Genomic DNA, 20,107 nt, shown 5'->3' on the forward strand with positions numbered 1-20,107 from the left:
TGAATCATGTTTTTCCACCTTCTTACCCTGACATCTGTTACACAACACTTTCACAGAGGCACGCTAAAAGAGAGCCTTTGTGTCCACTTTCTCTTCTCCTGCCTCTTTCACACTGCTCTGCAACTTTCCCCGAGTCCCTGTAGATGTGATGTTATGAGCAAAGCTTGGAAAAACATTAAAAGCTTGCAACAAGGTCCACCCTGCAGCTGAGATTCCTAAACCACTGACATCTTTGCAGTGACATCATTCCAGCATCCTGAAACAATGGGGCTTTCACAACTGAGCTGGAACTGGAGCCATTGTACCAAGAGATGTATCTCAAAAGAAAGTTTATTGCTTAAACTTTTTGTTTTTTAAGAAATGTCTATAAACACTCTGTAGACCTGGTCGAGACTTAAAGATGAGCACATACAGGAATGTTTCACTTAGTTTTGAGAAAAGGTCCATGGTGGATTATTTGTGTAAAATATCCGTAAAGACAGACTGTACTCTACTTTACTGGAGCTATTAATGAGACACTTTAGCAATGTATTTTTTTTCATCCTGATTGTTTCCAGTTTTAAAACATTTAATTAAATACAAATAGAAAGCTGAAGTTTGTTTTTAAGCCAACACTAACCCCGAAGTTTGCTATTGTGAGATCTGGAAGGAAGAAGGAAGGTATTTAAAGATGAAAAAAGAAAATGTTTAAAAAACAAAAAACAAATAAAAAAAACCAACAACTTGTTTTCTTGTATTTTTTTTATTTAACATATTGTGTAGTCACCATTAAAAAAAGAAAAAGAAACGTAAGAAAAGACCCAGAAAAAGTCCACTACTTCCAGAAAACTTAAATTTCAACTTAATAAAATAAAATCCCACCAGAAATTTCTAAGAGAAACTGATGGCGTCCACATTCAGTTTGAGGGAAATACATCACTACCCTGATCTCTTGTTTTTCAGTCTGCAATGCAGCAGTATTAACTTGTTCAAAGGAATCATGCTTGCAGGCAAGAACAAATCATGAATCAAGGTCTTTCTGTGGAGAAGTAGAGACCGCAATCCAAAAACTTCCCTAAAAGTTTCATGTACTTTTGTAGAAACTGCTGCTTCATAAAAAGAAGTGCGATGGTTCAACTCATATATTCTTTCTGTTTCTGTTTGGTAATTCATTACTTTTTTTATTTTATTGAGAGATCAATGTTGAGTTTTCCATTATTCTCTCTTGCGATTTCCAAATGATTTGACTGTTAGACGACACTTGCTTTCTGTTTCTAATTGTCACACCTGCTCTGCCTTTAGTCGTTGGCTCCTTCAGAAAAGTTATATTTCTCTTCCTGAACCTACCCAAACACAATAACTTTTCTTGTTGTCCTCAAACTAGTAAAGTATTTTTGGATGACCAAGACTAGCAATTCTAAGTTTTAAAGACACATCCATTCCAAACCAACACACTCATGACCAATCATATATCAATGTTTGTCTCTGTCTTTTACATTGATTTATTTAGTAGAAACTAAACAAGTGAGGCTGAAGTTGATCCAGCTGCCATCAGACAAGAGGTGTGTTGAACACTGGACAGGTTATCAGTCTATCAGAGTAACAGAGACAACTATGTATACTCTCTCCTGGCATTAATGTGAAATTGACAGATCAGTTTAACTGGTTGAGGAAGTTGGAGTACCCAGACAGAACCACACATGCACACGCAGAACACACAACCTTCACACAGAAAAGCCCCAGCTAAGAGTGCAAGTGGGAAGCTTTTGCTGTGAGGTAATAGTACTAACCACTAGTGCTAATACTGAGGTAAATTAAAAGTACATATGTGAAACTATGAGCAGGTTTGGTGCATTACGGTCTGGGATTTGAGACGAGAGTGTTCTATGACTATACTTTTTTTTTAAAGTAGGGTGGGACATCCCTGCTCTGAGAGGACTTATTTTCCACCCATAACACCAGCAGCCAACCATGATTACAATGTGAATCCCCACTGCTCTTTTGTTCTGTCCCATCTGATTAAACACTCCCAAAATGACACAACTACAGCCATGTTTGTGTGTGATAATATGTGAGGAAAAGGGAAAAAAAAAAAGTTCTTAAAATGTTTTACCATACAAATCTGATGAACTGCAGATAGGGTGCGTGTGAAATATACAATGTAATCACACTGAAGCAGTTATAAATCCTCTTTTAAAAAACATCTGCACTTCAAAGTTTAGGTTACAAAAACTCTCTTATGGCCTTAATATGGAATAGATTATGACTCTGCACCTCTACAACCAGTTTCCTTGGCAAGCCAAGTTCCTGTATATTGACTGAATCACAAGTTGAGTGAAAGAGATGTGGTGTGGGGCAGCAGTGGCTCAGGTGGTAGAGCAGGTCGTCCAGTGATCAGGTTGGCGTTTTGAATCCTACTCCGAGTCAATCTATTGTTGTGTTCTTGGGCAAGATACTTAACCTTCTTTGCCTTTGTTTTTGGCTTCTCTGGTGTATGAATGTGGATGAATATTTGGTGGTGGCTGGAGAGGATGTTGGCACAGATTGGCTGCCACATTTCTGGTCTGTGTATGGCTCCACATGTAGCCTACCATCACCGAGTATGAATGAATGTATAATGGATACCATGTAAACAGTGCCTTGAAAAGCACCACTTAAATCTAATCCGTTATATCTTGAAGATATATTATTAAAGTTAAAAAGTTGATTTTTATTTGGAAATATGTATGTGTGGGCACCTACCACCACACCTGTGTGATAAACCCAAAAGGATGTGTACTTGCACCTGCCGGTTTACAATATTTCACAGCAGCAAGAACAAAAAAACACAAGCCTCTGACACAAGCTGAAAATCATGCTCTTGTGCCCTCAGTGCTGATCTTTTCACCTCCTCTTTTCATCTGCTGGAAGAGTGAAAACACCCGCAGCACAGGCAAATGTGGTGAGGCTGCAAGTTGATGTTGTGGCAATAATAAATGAACATGGGCTAAACCAGACACAAATAAATGAAAAGTAAAACACAGGCTCAGTTTGACAGTTTGTGTGAAACAGCTTTGTGCTGCTTTTGCTGCTCATTAAATGATTTCAACCTGGCTTGACCTAGCAGCTAGTTCAGCTGGACGATGAGTAATAATGAAACACTATGCCTGTTGCCAACGCGTAATAGAGCAAGCTTGTTGATAATAAAACAACACTGCCTGAAGGGTCTTTTGTGGGTTGATTTATTAATTGATCACTGTCAGTTTCTTTCTTCTATGGCTCCCTTTTTTCTTCTATTGGTGCCTGTCTTTCCTTTCCACACTGCCTGCTTGTGTAGAAGTCAGAAACCTGTATCATGCCATTGTGTTTGTTGCTGTCAGGCAGAGAGACACCAGTACATCAGGGGAACAGCTCTAATCAGCAGTAAGGTTTTTTTTTTGACAATCATAATCTCACAGAATCATGTAAGATCAGGAGAACCTGACTGAGCATAAAACACCTCTGCAGTGGTATTACAAGTTCAGTTTAAGGGTAATTTAAAAGGTATTCCTATACATTGCGTTTCAGTGAAAAGACAGCTTTTCCTTGCACATGTTTCAGATTAATCTTTAAAACTATCAATTTACACACAGTTCTCTACAAAGATAAAGCAGATAAACTTTTTATATAAAAACACATAAAAATGAGAAATAAAAAGACAAAACTAATGTATATAAGTGACTGTTTACAACACAACTGAGTGCATTCGACTTCGATCAGTGGTCTTAGTATTATTTTCTGAATAAAATATAATCAGGAAATGCAAAAATCTGTCTATGGTTTTGAAAATGTATCAATAATACCCGTCAAAATCTTCAAAAGAGCAATGCACCAAGTACCTGTGTGTGGCATAATTTCACTGTTGCTTATTTAACCAAGTTCCAAAAGGCCTGAATCTGTTATAGAGCATTTCTATTTATTAGAATGACATCTGATCATATTTTGAAGAAGGTTAAGGAACATTTTCATATTGGAATTGTATATTTTGTATAATTAAATGAAGTGAAATTGAAATGAAATGAAAATACTTTATTAATCCCCAAAAGGGAAATTCAATATGATATAAAGAAGAAGTGTTGTGCAGTTCTTTTGAACAGCTACACAGTCAGTCTATTGTGTATGTAATGCTGCTAATATAACAAACTGTCATAACCTGATAGTTAATTTAATTGAGAAATTAAACATGGAAAAGTTAAGAATGTAAAAAAAAGTAATTCCACATATTTTTTCTGATTAAGTCATTTAACAACTTTGAGTTAGAAAAAGATTTCTTTGACATGTCAAAGGAGACTTCAGTAGGAAATTTAATAAAACTAGAAAATGACATTACGTTCTTAGTAAGAAAAAAAAACCTGCTAATTTTGTAACCCTTTCTCCATTCTGCTAATCGAAAGACTGGGAACTCTGTAAAGGCACACATCCACACACACTTCACACATAAAAGTAATACTTACGCTTGTGGCTTCAGGCTGTTGAGGAAGTTGTCAATGTGGTCCTGCAAGTCTCCATCTAGGTGAGCCAAATAGGTGTAGAGTTTGACAAAAGTATCAAATGGGATTCGTGCAGGACCACCCTCCTCGTCATTGGTAAGGATCTCGCAGGCACATTTCAGAGAACTCATAAGGGTCTATTAAATAAGAAAATCACAGACATAACGATTTCAGGTAAAAGATCCAAGAATCATCAAATATTATGTGTATATTACAAGCAAACCATGAGAAAACACAAATGCATAGATTTGAGAATAAATAGATAAATAAATTTGCCTGATGAATGTAGACCAAGACTGCCATCATGTGGTTAATGTCTCAACAGCCTTGAATGAGCACATTAAGTTGTAAATGCTTCGCTCCCTTTATGTTTGCCAAAACCAAGACATGTTTTGAGAAGTTCTTTATGCAGAATGACTCTTTGATCAGTCTATAGAGCTCTATCTAATTCTTTTAACCTGAATCAAAGCTTAACTGCACATCAGACATGTGCAGTCAGATCAGGATTTATGCAGTAATTCTCTCTGGAGCCTGGGGGAAGGAAGTCTGGATGGATTCTACACACCAGAGGAAATTGTCAGGTTCTCAAGCTGTGCTTGGTCTCAGGTTCAAATGAAGTGGTGTTAAGTGGTAATATCTGGTTCTCGTGGAGCATCTCACCCTTCCCAAAGCGCTGCAGCCAAGGGCAAAAAACTCCATCCAGTTGATTTCTGAGTCAAAACTGCCCAGTAACAAAAGAGTCTCCAGCTGATCAATGGGAAGGCACAGGCCCTTCCATTTCATCTGAAGTTCCTCCTTGCTGCATGTTTGCCTGGAGGACAGCTATGATGAGGAGGGGAACAAAGTGTGTTAGGAGACATGAGGATTACTGATTACCTTAACGCTTATATGCTAAACAACAATGAAATTAGCTTCCGGTGAAAATCTGTGGTCATAAAAATCATCAGACCTTTCTTTGACTTTTCAGATTTACTGTATTGTGAACAAAATGATAAAGCCCACAAGAAGATGAATAGCATAGTATATATGATAGAATATATTTTGGGTGGGAAATTGAATAAAAAAACAAAATCAAATATCTGGATTTTTTGTTTCACAATTTTAAAATCAATTGTTTTGTTTAAAAAAAAAATCGATTTTTAAAAATAATCCATAATTTTTTTTGTAATTTTTCATTGTTTTTTATTGATCTGTTTTCTTGGGCATTATAGCAGCAGAATGATGGTCTGTCTACTGTGGTGTTTTTTCCTAATTGAAATCAAGAAAAGTGATTACCAAATAAAGTTTTGTACATTGTTTTTTTTTTTTAAGTCTACAAAAATCAGCAACATCAAAGAATCGTCAGAATCGCAATTTGAATCAAATCAGCACCCAAAAAAATCGGAATCGGAATCATATTGGGACAAAAGCATGTCGTCACAGCCCTAGTATTTATGTTTACTATCTAATTGTAAAATGCAGAATCACATTAAAAAACATATGAATAAGTAAAGCATAGACAGAGCTTATCCTATACAAAATGCTAACATGCATATTCATAACCTTAAATTAAACTAGAACCCTTTTGGATTGTTTCACTTTACTAAAAAAACGATTCAGTATATTCAGTGAGAAAAAATACCTGCTTGTGAAGCGTCTTCAGTAGACCAGGAGTCAACCCGGTGTCAGTTTTCTGGGTGGCAACATTCATTTCTAGCCTTTCCTTAACAGGCAGACACTCTCCTTTAGCCAGTGCACTGAAATATCTGGGAGAAGATATATTCATGCTGTCAAGACGAATGTATTACTGAACACTGGACTTTGATATTTTATACTGATCATCCATCTATCATCTTCCCCATACTGCCATTAAGTTGTAGTGCACTCTCAATAGGTCACAAGATGCTCTTTGACAAACTTAATGACCCCTAATAAATATTTCCTACACGAATGAAACATTATGAATTTTTATTTTTTTTTAGAAGTTTCTCGTCCATATATGTACTTAATTATAAGAATAAGTCTAAACATCTGTCAGAGGTACTGGAGCCTGCTGTTACTTTTTACAAGCCAAATTCATCTTTTTTTTGTTGTTTGTTGCCAGACACTCTGGCCAACGCAGTCACACAGACTGGGACTATCCTTTGGAGAGAGTGAGGGGAAAAAAACTTGAAAAATCCACGTAAATCCAGCAGTTTCAACATGTTTTGTCTTTGAGGCAGCGAATCAGATAGTTTAACAGCAAAACTCATGGGAGCTAATTACAGCCTGTCTTTTAATAAGATAAGACAAGCACAAGTGAACGCACCTTGTCTCTTCACACAGTGAAGTTTACTGGAGACACTTGTGGTTTTATATGAGGGAATAGGATTGAAATGAAACAGAATCATGTTTCCCCACCCTTGATGTGAATGAGCATCGACAAAGATTAAAACTTACGCAGTACACCACACCAGTAAATCCTTGGGCTGTGTTCGGATGGCTGCCTTGGTGAAGTTTTTGAGGATGTCTGGCAGCTCAGGGGGGATGTTAATTTGCTGGGCACAGTAGAAGGTGTCTGGAGGAGGCATGACTGTAATATATGCATTGCAATATAGTCTAGTTAGCAGATGACATACAGTAAAAGGAAAATCTGAGAGGAAATAACACCATGTCAGCTCCCTTTTAAGTAAAAGCTGACATATGTTAATTATCAATGGAAAATTTTCTCTCTGGTTCCTAAGTCTTAACTCTCATCATGTAAGTCAGAGAAAAAATAAGGAGATTAACACTATGAACGCAACATAATTTAAAGATGTATACATAAGAAGCAGCATATTTGCATGCTAAATTTTCTGCTAGCAATCTGGAGAATATGCAAATCACACAGCTGTTACCTGTTTAACACATTTCACCACATAAGGAGTATCAAAAGAAAGGACTCCCATTTCAAATCACTCAAATATTTAAATAAAGTGTTGCCGTTCTCTTTCAATTGCTAAAACTTCTATAGATAAGAGAAAAGAAATCCATTTAATCTCAATATCTTAACTTTTAGAACAACATATATGTGAAAACACTTGTCTATTTACCTCAATAAGCACAGTATAATGTAAATGTAAGGTTTTTGTAACGTTTGAAGCGTTGTCTTCTAAGAGTAATAGCTACCAGCAGCTGAATACAACCCGCTATCGGTCATTACATCTGCGTTAAGGACATGGATTTACCTGACTTGAATAAAAATGTCGAGTAGAAAATAGCAAAAAGATCAGATTAAAGAAGGTTTTAAAGAAGAGGCCCAAACTATTGCAGGCAGTTGTGCGACGCTTCTTCGTTGCATAGCAACAGCGGCGTTCATTATCTACTTCGTGAGGCTCTTCCAGTGCTGAAGAGACACATACTGCCCTCTAGCGTTTCAGACTTTATTTTCACTTAACAGCCATGAAAGTGAAACCTGCTTTAAACCATGGGATACTTGAGCTACCATTCATTCTCCTACATTTTAGTTAATTTTACATTGAACATTTAATATAATTATAATACATAATTATATAACAACAACAAAAAAAAAATCAGATTTTAGCTACATCTAGCTTTATTTCATATTAAGAGATCAGTATTTCCCCTGAAGGATGCATAACTGGGCACTTTGACCTGCCAAAAATATTTCCATACTGCTGAAAATTAATAAAAACATACAGTTCCACCTCATTTGTTACGCTGCTACAGATATTATACAAATCAATACAAGTGTGAATGTCTTCATTGTGAAAAAGAAAAGCATTTGTGAAACTATTTTGTATATATCTAACAAAATTTTCCTCCTGTGGGCTCACCATCTGCGGGAGGAGCCGTAGGGGTCGGGTGCAATGTGAGCTGGGCGGCAGCAAGGGGTGGGGACCCTGGCGGTCCAATCCTCGGCTGCAGAAACTGGGAAGACCCAGGACACGCTGGAGGGATTATATCTCTGGGCTAGCCTAGGAACACGTTGCGATCTCCCCGCAGAGTTTGCAAATGTGCCTGGGGAGAGGGAAGTCTGGGCTTCCCTGCTTAGGCTGCTGCCCCCGCCACCCGGCCCCGGATAAGATGGATGGATGGATGGATGGATGGATCTAACAAAATCTTTCCATCTTGGCACATTTATTGAAGTGCTGCCATAAACAGGCAAAGGATTTTATTATTCAACAGCATCTTGAAAATACAGGTTTCCACAGACTGTGATTAGAAATCAATGGTACAGCTAGCAGTATTTCAAAACCAAAGTTACATGGACAGTTAAAAAAAAAAAAAAAAAAAAAATCATCCATTCTCAACATTCAAAAGAAGCACGATAGAGACAAAGTCATACTTGTGCGAAGAGAAGAAATGCATATTCACACAATCACTCGTAGGTCACATATGCTGGCTAGTGCAAATTTGTTCTAGCACATGTATAAACTGAATGAACAAAATATACTTGAGAAATTCTGTCAAATTTTACTAACATAACATCTACCAGGAGCATGGAATACAAAGGGAACAGTGTTTCCTATCCCAAGTTCTTATAATACAGGAGCACACAGCAGAAAATATACTGGGGATAAAAGAAATCATTAAACAAGAAGGATGGACTGTTAAAACTAAAAACACAGGTTATGTGGACTTGACCATGGAATAATCCAATACGATAATCCCCTCATATCTTTCCCAAAATGTAATTTATCCAATACAAAAATAAAACTATCTCCCCAAAATCCCACCCTGGACACTGCTGGACACCTATAAAACTGTAGGATCAGATAACACTCAACTGTGATACTTTCACACAGGGACTGTACTGTCCCCATCCAGCTAGGATCCCATAAACGTCTTTCCCTTTACCTTACCCATCTCTGGAAGAGACTCAGGCCAAGTCATAATTTAAAAAGCCTTTGAGTGCAGTTCTATGATTGACAGAGTTTCTTAACACAAAGAGACCAAGCAATCCATCTCAAGGAGAAAAAAAAAAAAAAAAAAAAAAAAAAGGGAAAAAGGTCTTACATAATATTCAGGCTTAACTACTTCCTCAATAACAAACAATGTGTAACTGACCCAGTCTGTTCTTGCCTGGCATCCCCAAAAGCACTGCTACACCACAGTGGAAGCAAACTGTTAGAAGAGCCGATAAAAGGCTCAGTTAGACTTTAAATTACAGAAACACTTTGTTTTGTTTTTTTTAAATGCTTTCTTTACACGGCTCCATGTGACTTTCTGCCAGCTTCCAAACCAAAGAATGAAAAAAGAAATGCTGGATGATCAATACAATTTGAATTTTTCTCAAGCTAACCGAATATTTCCAACAGAATTTCAGAAAGACAATCCTCTAACAGATGATCCTATTTACTGAATGGTCCAATCACATCCCTGACATTTGACCTTAAATCCACTTTTCCACTGATCGAGCTCTGTTCTGTTTTCTGCTTTTGGGCGGCCAGGACTTTTTTTTGCTACAAGCTTCAAACTGGTCAGCTGTTCTGTCATAGGGTTCCTCTTGTTTTTATCTCTTTCCCCTTTTATTACCAGCAGGGGGCTTCTTCAACTGTAGAAGAGGTGTTGCTGTGCCAAAGCCTGGAGCCGTTTGGGCAGACACACCAAAGGTCAGGCCGGCGGACGGGTTGATGCCTGGGTTGCTGAAATTAAAGCCTGAGGTGCTGCTGCTTCCAAAACCTAAAAATGAAGGACAAGACACACAGAAGGTCATGTACACATAGAAAGTAAATGTGTCAGTACAATGATCTTTATACATACACACTATGTGTATAAATACTACTAGACTGCAGAGTGAGTGTGTGTTTTATCCTAAAGCTCACAACAACTCATCCTGCTGGCGCCAGCGTTACTATTTACAAAGCATACACACACACCTCTGTAAACTCATTTTAATTTTTCAGGGATTCCTTAAAAACTCAGACTGTACTTTTGTCCAGGAAGCTAACTGTTCTGTTTTTATCTTTCAATTTCAGGACCCAAGTGTGAGGGTGATATACACAGTTTTTATGTACCTGCACTCAGACTGCCTCCTGTGGGCTTACTGGTGGAGAAGGCAAAAGAAGACCCCACCCCACCAAATCCTGGCCCACCACCAAAACCTGTGGGAGAAAGCGACATGGAAGTCAGAGTGGGCTTAACACACGTCCGACACTAGGAATGAACACAAGAAGAAATGCCTCGGGTGTGTACAGCCGGGCATAAGCAAAACATTCGCACCCCTACAAGCTACGTACTGCTCATCTTCTCACTGCAAACTATAGCAGAGGCGAGGACCCACAGAGCACCACAAAGGCCAAAGGAAGGAAGGTAGCAAAGGTTTTACCAAACACACCACCAAGGTAACACACCGACACTGTGCGTTCAGACCACCTGTTCCCACGATGTCAAGTTTTCCATTTACTTTGCAAAGGATTTTTTTTTTTTTAGCAACATATTACTTTAGCATCAAAGTGATGAAATCTTCTAGTCAAATTCATCCTCACATTTAATAAATAAATAAATAAATAAAAAGGTTATTCAACTTGTGACAGGCCAAGACAAAAACAGTGACCTGCAGCAAGAGTTGTTGCAGTTTTCTTGTGGTGTGAACGCACTCCCCCACTTCGATAACAAGGCAAAAAAAAAAGGAAACAATGCTGCACTTTGACTGCACCTTCCTCTTTTCATACACATGCCAACAATGTATGTAATGAAACTAAATTTTTTAAAAAAAACAAAACAAAAAAAAAAACTCATAAATACAGCTTATGCAAGGGAAAGGCAAAATGAAATGGAATATTTATTTGCAGAAATCAGAGGTAGTACCTCCAAGGGTAGAAGAGCCCAAACTAGTGCCCACTGCGGAGGCAAAGGGGTTTCCAAACCCTGCCCCCAAGGGTGCCTGGGTCCCTAAAGCACAGAGAGAGCATGCGCTTTACTGTATTCCTGCTCTGAAAGAGTTTTATCTGGATGGATTTGCTTTAATTTTCCTCTTTACTTCCAGCAGTAATTACTCATTTCAATCCAAAATGGTGCTTTAAAAATAAGCATAATTAATAAAATGCACTGACTTCAGTGCTACTGCATGTAACATTTTCACAGGGTTACAAAATTATCAGCAAATCAACAAGGGGGCTATTGTTAAAAAGTTAAAGAAAAAAAACATCCTGCTAGTTCTTTCACTCAGAAACTTGTCTTTTCCCCATCTATGCATTACTTTTTGTGATGTAATAAAATTTAGGGATGGGTCCTATTATTCCTCAATGTTAAAGCAACTTCAACCAAAAGAAACCAGGACAAACGTTTCTTTATTTAAAAACTGATTTATTGTCAATTTATATGCATTTCCACTTACATAAAACACAAACAGGTAAGAACAGAATTGGGTGTTAATTACTAACTGCTACTGCATCTGACAAGTTTCCAAATTTTCAAGATTTCTGGGAGTGAATGAACTAGCATATGTTAATAAAAATAAAAATAAAAATAAAAAAAGAAGAAAAAATGCACCAAACGATTATTGTATATAGCTTAAAAGGCACACCATATTATATATTAAATATATTGTTTCAACAGGCATTTGACATATGCTTAAAACACACGGTTACAAATAAAAACACTCAAAGATTTTAGATAAGAAAGGGAAATTGGCATTTATGTGATGTGTTTCAGTCTGAGGGAACAGGTGCCCTAAAGTGTAAAATGTGTTCAACTTTCCACAAGAATGGTCTCTTGGATAAAAACCTGATGACTGCAGACTACAATTTTTGTTGGATCATGTCTGACCTAAAGGTCACTGTACATCTTGTATTTATTCTAATTTATGTATCGTGTAAACCCCATTTAAGCTCTTTAAACGTTTTAGTACCTCTTAAAAGTCACAATAAAAACCACTTTGCAAAGGGGCAAAAACAAAGTACATTAGAAATGAAATTATTTTAAACAAAAAGAAAAAACAAGAGGGAAAAGGAATATTCAATAGTGTCTAACGCCACCAAACACACAATACTTTCTTTTAAGATTTAATTTGGAGTCCTGAAAAATCTGGAATCTTGATGCCTTTTAGAGAAACATAAATTACGCAGCGTAGACAAATTTTGGAGGAGTTGATGTGTCTGTCTGAGGGGAAAAAAAAGAATAAAAACCAGGAGGTACATGGGATTAATTCTGCATTCATCAAACTACAGCTTTTGCATTCATGTAACTAACAGGGAGGATTCTTAACGGTAATAAGGTGGCTTAATATCAACTATTGAGACGTTGAAAGACCTTTGACTGACCATTACACATCGTGAATTTTCAGTGTCCTTATTGTAGCCAGTATAACTGAAGATAATCTGAAGTATAAGAACATCTTCACTAAAGCCTAAACAACCTGGAAATCCTTCAGACATCTGGCTTGATCCAGAAATATATTAAATAGTGACTGTGTTTAGTGTTTTTAACTAAAAGGAATGAGATGTCCAAACTAGCACTTTTTCCCTCCTTTCTTCACATAAAGCCCCTTAAAAAATAAATAAATTGTTTAGTTGTTGACTTAGTGAATTAACCAAATGCCAGTTGATACCAGCTGAGTGCAAATTGTTTCACCACTTTCCACATCAATAGTGTATCCTTTTATCATTACATGGTGGGACACAAAACCTGCCCAATCCATATATTGGCACTGATGTATCACACAGTCCAGTATAAGCAGCATAACTCACTCTCTAAGTTGTTTCAGACAAACAAACTCTTGGAAATGGGCCATACATACATCACCTTGGGAAAAGAAATACCTGAAATTACAACCTGTGAAAACTCCCTAAACATTCTTCAATTAAATGATTTGAAAATGAAAATAACCAGCCCTGTAATGCCAACATTAGCCCTTAAGTGAAAACATGACGTAACACTGGAATGGCCTCATTGCAACCCAACCAGCCCAATGCATTTTTAGACCTCAATGAGATAAAGCTTGCCGTTTCTCACTTCAAACAATCCGAAATCTAAATGATCCAAAGAAATTGTCAACTTCAGCTTGTTGTTTACAAAATCATATAAATATCACGCGCACTGTTTTATTTAAGCCAGCAATACGTATTTACCATGGTAAACAGCATCAAGTATGGTCAATGAACATTACATTAAAATTTACAGTTCAGGCAATTAAAGTTTATATCTGTAGTCCTGAGTCTTTTGGCACCCTTCACCTTCTGTCCAAAAAAGGCACAAGCCCTAACTAACAGTGCGAGGCCAACAACCAACCAGCACATGGACAAGTATATATGGGTAAAACGACAACCTGCCAGAAGTAAATGGAAGTCTGCTGTGACACTGGCTATTCTCAAAAACGCAACTCTAGGTCTGGACTAAGTCAAGCACATGAAAAATATAAAAAAAATAAATAGGTAAATAAATACAACTTGTGATTAGAATTAGTCTAGCGAAGAATTGAGCCACTAATTAGACTGTCACTGTTGGCAATAGAGATTTGCTTAATTTACTTAATTTTAAAAAAGGCAATAACGTCACATTTAGCCATTTCTGGGGCCAGGAATGGCATAACAAATGTTCACTGTTCAGAGAACATCCAGAACACAATGAAAAAATAATCAGAAATTAATTTGGCTTTAAAGAAAATGGAAAAAAGATTGAAAGCAACAAAAAAAAAAAAAAAAAAAAATCTGTAGCAGGCACCAAGGTGGTTTGCACATCTCCCACAAATATGGATCGTACCTGTCATGGTAACAGTGTTGTTAAGTGACAAGCTTTTTTCTTTAAATTGTGGTGAAGCAATGAACTGGTAAAATGGTGCCACCCCCTCCTTGGCACACAGATTGGTTAAGCAATTACTCAAAATAGCCTCCACGTGTCTGGCTGTGCAGTACAAGGTGGAAGAATATTCTTATATTTACACTCAAAAGTAAGCCACGCTCATTCTAACAAGATATAACAGTCTAATATGAAAAAAGCAGCAGGAATTGGAAAGTTATGAGACTTAAGCTTACATTTCTATTGTCATGTTCAAGTTTCTCAACTTTACTGTCTTGATAGCTTAACCCGATTATAACGTTGCCTTTAAAATGTTTATTTACATGTTTTATTTTATTTATTTATTTTAACTATATTGGGTGAAAAAATGCAGAAAACATGCTAATATAATTAGTGGTAGTAGCTTAGTTTGTTCATCATATGTGGGTGCCCCTGATATAGCCTACAAACCAAAGCCTACAAAAAGGGCTGAAACTTGAACACCTCAGAGATGTGATAGTAAATATTATGGACACAGAGTTATTTTCGCTCTTCCATAAAACTAAACTTGCATGCCCTTACACATTTAGATGTTGAACCTTAGTGTAAAAGGCCAGTTTGAATGTTTGGGTGAATCTCTGAAAACCTAAAACTATTTGCAATTAATTCTTGTTAATACTGTATAATACTACGTGGGCCAATGTTACATCATTCTACTTTAAACTTCTAAAAGAGAGAATTTAACACAAAGTGTTATAGTTACAAGCGACATTTGATAGAAAGCAGGTCTGTTTTAGTTCCCGCATCTTGAAAGTTGATGGAAGAATTTATTTTTTAGATCCTGACCTAAACAGATGACTGACAAGACCTTGAATAAGCTTCAAACAACAAAGGCAATATATCTTCACATGAATTCAGTTGTAAAAACCTATTTAAGAGTCTTAACTAAGCTGCTACCATTTGGCATCTAATAAACAAGAGCTCCCCTACCTGACTACTGGATTTAAGAAAGTAGGAGAATACAATAACAAGTTTATGTCTAAAATACCCGCAGCACACCCAAACCAGTTGTACAAAAATCTACATATACACACCTCATCAGAACTAATCACAGCAGAAACCTAATGATCCCAACTCTATTCTTTAATAACATTAAATGAGTAGGGCAGTTTTATGGATTGTTTCAATAAAACAGAACCCTAACTAATAAGATTTATAAGCTCCAATCACAATTAGAAAAACCAAAAATGAGAGAATTTAACATTTTTTACCACCTCATTTTTTTCTCCAGTAGTTTCCGTTGCACAAGCACTACCAACTAAAGGGGGTTAAGGTTGAAAGAGAGAAATATGTTGTTGAAATTGTTTTAGGTACTGGATTAATACCAATACTGCCAGTCAGATGCTCATCGTGCACTTAAGCGTGTATTAGAGCTCATTCTAATATTGAAGGGTTAATAAGGTCTCCTACCCTTTAACACTTTGATTCAGTGTAAAATGGTAAGGCAACGCAAAGGTTTACTGTCAATTATAAAGCAGATATCTCTCAAATCTCCCTTTCTCTCCTTTAAGACAGAAAGGAAAGATAGCTTAGCACCAGCTAAGTTTTTTTTGTCTATTTATTTTCAATAATCATGGTTGCACCCTTTTCAACTTTGTTGCTATCAAGATATTTTAAAAGAAAGCACACTCAACCTGCCTTTTCCAAAAGTTGTGTTTACTTTAGTTTCTCCTCTCCATCATTTAGTATCTTAAACAATGTAAAGAGGAGGAGAACTTTCTAAAACTTGTAGGCAGTCAGACCTGGAGTTGGCTGCTGTTGCTGGGTCAACGTGGCTGCCATGGCAACAGCTGCAGCATTGGGCACACTGGAGAATGGGGCAGGCCCAGTTGTGACTCGTGGCGCACTCTGCCATTTCCTATTAGATGCCCGTTTGGACTCAAAGACATCAGTAGAGTCTTCCAGGAAAGCTCGGCGGTAGGAAAGGTACTGGTGCTTCAAAATCTGTTGTGATGTGAACAAAAAGACAAGATGCCGCATTAAAAAATGTTTGCTTAAAATGTTAAAACAGACTAATTAAGACAATAAAAAAACATCAAACTCGGCTTGGTAAACCGCTCAATGTCCAATCTTAGACCTAAATCAGGAATTAAAGAAAGACACGCACCTTGACATTCTCATGGACAGACTGAAGCTGGGCAGCCTGAGCAACAAATGTTTCGTACAACTTCTGCATGGCCATGGTCAAATCTGAAGAGAAAAATGAATGAAATTACAAGAAATAATATGATTACTTCAAAGGTGGGATGTATTAATGAACAATGGAAGAAAATGAGTCCAAAAAAAAAAAAAAACATTTTCTAGATTTATATTGTACTATAGTGTGCAGTTCCACGCTACAAACTCATTCCTTTTATATTTAAATAAAATATACTGATTAATGACAGCTATAAAAAATGTGAGATTTTTTTTACCCTGAGGGGTGATGTGGGAGCCACTGCTCTGTGTAGTTAGATGGTTTTCCAGCTCCTCTATTTGTTGCCGATACTGTTGCAGCTGCACCTCAAATTGCTCCACTAGGCTGCGGAAATAACTAAACATACAAATAAAAATAATAAATACCTTAAAAAAAAAAATCCACATATTGTAATATCAACACCCATAAATTATTAAAAGCAGCTATTTAAAAAAAACCAACTAAGGCAAGTGTGCCAATCCTGGCTTGATTTAAACAGAAAAAACTACTAAAAGTAGAATACTCAAATGAAACATGCTCAACAACTTTATCTGCCTTTGATGTGCAAAGTCCTAGTAGTTCGATGGTTCACTTACTCTGAGGGAGCTGTGTTTTCATGCTGAAGCCCAGGGGGGGTTTTTTGGGTCCGCAATGCTATGTCTGCATTTTTCAGCTCCTTAGGAATAGAGGAAAGAGAAAAGTCAGCTGTTTGTAGCTTATTTCCCATCAAAAGGGCATGTAGTCAACGCTGATGTTGAAAATAATATTAATTACATCATGAAAACTATTGAATCTGATCTTACCTGTGCTGTCTCCAACTTTAATTTGTCAATGGCTAGGGCCTGGCGCTGAAGACCACTTGCACTGACAGAAAGAAGCTGCTTGAGACTCTTGATATCATCTTGGACTTTGGAAATGACCTTTGATGACATCCTGCTGATGTCTTCTTGAACTTGCTTTTGCTCCTTAACAAATTTCCTGAAAAAAAAACCAACATAAAAAACAAACTCAAAACCAAGGAGCTGACACTAAAGCTTAACATTCCGCCAAATGGTAACAAAACCAAATAAAAACACGCAACAATACTTACTGGAAATTTTCAACATCTTGGCAAATAACTGGGGGCAGATTCTCATCTTTTAAGGCTTTATTGTCCCTGGAAGGAAAAACAGTTTTGTTATTTGATTGATACAACAACAAAGAAAGATCATTACTGAAAACACACGCATTCACACGACAAGAACCAAAGAGTGTCTCTACCATTTTATAAAGACACGTTTACTTAGATTAGCAAGGACATACTGGGCATTGGCACCAGAGGACGCGTCACTTTTATTCTCAGAAGATGTGCTAAAGTCGACTCCTCCCAGGCCGATACTTGGGACCGGAGGAGCTGATACAGCTGTTGAGGTAGCCAATAGAGAGCCCAAGGTTAATCCACCTCCTACTCCAAGAGTGGTCTGACCCAAACCTGCAACACCAAATAAACATCAAAGGTAAGAAGTTCATGCAAGTTCATTGTGATAAAATAGAGAATTACTTCTAAAATTGTCAGAGATTTTCTGGTAAATATAAACTCTAAATAGCTCTGATCATGTACACCTTCCATATCCATGGCTTCTTCTTACCTGTAGACCCAGTGCTTGAGAAAAGACCCGTGCCCAATGACGGTACTGTTGAGGCCACTGTGGAAGTTGTTGCACCACCGAGGCCGAGGGTGAAGCCTGTGGCTGCAGGCTGCTGTGGAGCCATGGATGTCAGCACAGAGCCAAATGTTAAACCTGCTCCAGCAGTTGAGGAGGTTGTAGTAGTGGTGAGGGAGAAGGGGGTTGCTGAGGCAGTAGGCTTGTTCAAAGCTAAACCAAATCCAGTTGGGGCAGCTGTAGTAGCTTGAGCACCTGGAAGTAATTGTGTGAGGTTAATTTGAGGATAAATTGCGGGGATTAATAATTCTTTCTTAAATGTAGAGACAAAAAAGCAAACATACCCAATGTAAGGCCTGTAGTGGGTGCAGCAGCGCCTGGAAGAGAATAATAGACCTATCATTGATGATCATTGATGAATAACTACAATCACAGGCATGTGATCTACAGACATTTAATTTTAAGCTTGCATGTAATCTTGCTCCCCATGTGTGATAATATTACTTGAGGCAGGTGTATTAAAAGAGAACCCTCCAGCAGGTTTCTGACCAAAGAGGCTGCCTCCTAGACCAAGAGATGGAGTGGTGCTGGTGGTGGCAGCAGGGGCCGCAGCTGCTGCTCCCAAAGCAGTCCCAAAAGCAAAGCCACCAGTACCGGCCGCAGGCGCACTAAACACAAAATAAATGAGTTACAACTTTGGCATAAAACCTGTCTGCACATGCTTGTGTTGTTCTCACTCATATGTAAGTCGCTTTGGATAAAAGCGTCTGCTAAATGACTGTAGAATAGAATAAAGTCTGAATTTGTCAATTAAGTTGGGTTTTTTTTTTTAAACATAATAAATCAATTCATAACAAGACTACTATTCACATGCAGGTGACCAACACCAAGAACATTATCTGTGGGAAAAACAGTTTCCCAATTAGGGGTTTTTGTTTGTTTTCTTGCATGTATTTAAGGGATGACCTTTCAAACGGGAATCTTCGTCATACAATATAATCTTCGCAAAAGAATAATGATGATATAATGATTGTCTACGTATTCTCCTAGGGAAACCAAGATGGCATAGTGCTCGTGAACTTTTTTTGTAATGCACAGCTTATCACATTTCATGGTCTTTGGAGACGATTGATGTTTAAATTTATATGCTGTCTTGATGAATCTTGTAATGGGATTGTAGGGATGTTCACCCAGCCTGAGATATCAGTCTGCTATGTGGAAGCACTGGTACACATGCCTCTTTTAAACATGTTTGTATGTCTGTATTTTTTTCTGTTTGTTTTTTAATGGACCTAGAGTCTGAATAAAGAAAGAATTACAATATGCTTCCAATACATCAACTAACTTAAAGTCAGCTAATATCAGGTCACGCACATTTTGTTACCTGATAACGGAATGCTAGGCTAACGTTAGCTAATTCGGCTTTATATAAATATAAAAAATGACATTACCTCGTAACACCCCCGAATGTGAATCCTCCACCCGTGTTGGCGGCACCCAGAGTCCCCGATCCAAAGTTAAAGCTAGACATTTTCAACTAGGAAGCACACATTTAACATTAATAGGCTATGTTGATTTAGCTAACACAACATAGCACATTTCAATTAGCCTTCCTGCCCGCGTGAGGGCCAAAGCCGCGGACTTATCTCTGTTCAAACCATGCTTCTACATAAGTCTATTGTCTTCAAAATCAATAAGGGACTTTTCCACTGCAGCCTTCTGCTGTTTTCCAGGACAATAAATTTTTCTTAGCTTTTCTAGAGTGTTAAAAGTCGTAAGGTGACTTCCCGCATGGTATTGCTTTTCTTATTCCCCGCCTGGTATTTTCCGAGTGCGAGTGCATTTTGGGTATTCTTTTTTCAACTACAATTACCATCATGCCTTGGGATTTTTTTTAAAACACGTCAGTTGATCGCGTGACGCATCACGCATGCGTAACGTACTAACCTGGGACTGACGACGCATTGGGTGGATTGCAACGAGTCACACGGAGCAACGGAACGGAAAAGACCACAAATTAGTCCCGGTCTTTCCGTCAAAATAAAAGGATATTTACCCTCATA

At 37.6% G+C, this 20,107-nt stretch overlaps 2 protein-coding genes across 2 annotated transcripts; both read right to left on the reverse strand.

The window, feature by feature from the left end:
• Nucleotides 1-3,231: 3,231 nt before the first annotated feature.
• On the reverse strand, nucleotides 3,232-7,036 carry ropn1l (rhophilin associated tail protein 1-like; the record flags this gene model as incomplete). Its single annotated transcript, XM_079259616.1, has 5 exons — nucleotides 3,232-3,331; nucleotides 4,452-4,624; nucleotides 5,148-5,309; nucleotides 6,109-6,232; nucleotides 6,906-7,036. The coding sequence occupies 5 exons, from the start codon at nucleotides 7,034-7,036 to the stop codon at nucleotides 3,232-3,234; spliced, it is 690 nt and encodes a 229-aa protein (XP_079115742.1).
• A 1,650-nt stretch (nucleotides 7,037-8,686) lies between these two features.
• Nucleotides 8,687-19,853, reverse strand: nup58 (nucleoporin 58). The gene is made up of 13 exons (XM_079259737.1): nucleotides 19,496-19,853; nucleotides 18,549-18,712; nucleotides 18,389-18,421; nucleotides 18,030-18,299; nucleotides 17,704-17,872; nucleotides 17,492-17,557; nucleotides 17,205-17,379; nucleotides 16,998-17,077; nucleotides 16,640-16,758; nucleotides 16,333-16,415; nucleotides 15,968-16,169; nucleotides 10,466-10,552; nucleotides 8,687-10,130 (listed from the first exon to the last, which is right to left on the reverse strand). The coding sequence occupies exons 1-13, from the start codon at nucleotides 19,573-19,575 to the stop codon at nucleotides 9,961-9,963; spliced, it is 1,698 nt and encodes a 565-aa protein (XP_079115863.1). The 5' UTR covers nucleotides 19,576-19,853; the 3' UTR covers nucleotides 8,687-9,960.
• Between the last annotated feature and the right edge of the window lie 254 nt (nucleotides 19,854-20,107).

This window comes from Telmatherina bonti (genome assembly GCF_933228915.1).
Source record: "Telmatherina bonti genome assembly, chromosome: 20".
Lineage (NCBI taxonomy): Eukaryota > Metazoa > Chordata > Actinopteri > Atheriniformes > Telmatherinidae > Telmatherina > Telmatherina bonti.

Coding starts and splice junctions, on each gene's coding strand:
- nup58 (XM_079259737.1), bottom strand. CDS start 19,575: ATGTCTAGCTTTAACTTTGGATCGGGGACTCTGGGTGCCGCCAACACG. Junction 18,713..19,495: donor ACATTCGGGGGTGTTACGAG/GTAATGTCATTT, acceptor TTTTGTGTTTAG/TGCGCCTGCGGCCGGTACTG. Junction 17,558..17,703: donor TCCTCTGGTGCCAATGCCCA/GTATGTCCTTGC, acceptor TTTTCCTTCCAG/GGACAATAAAGCCTTAAAAG.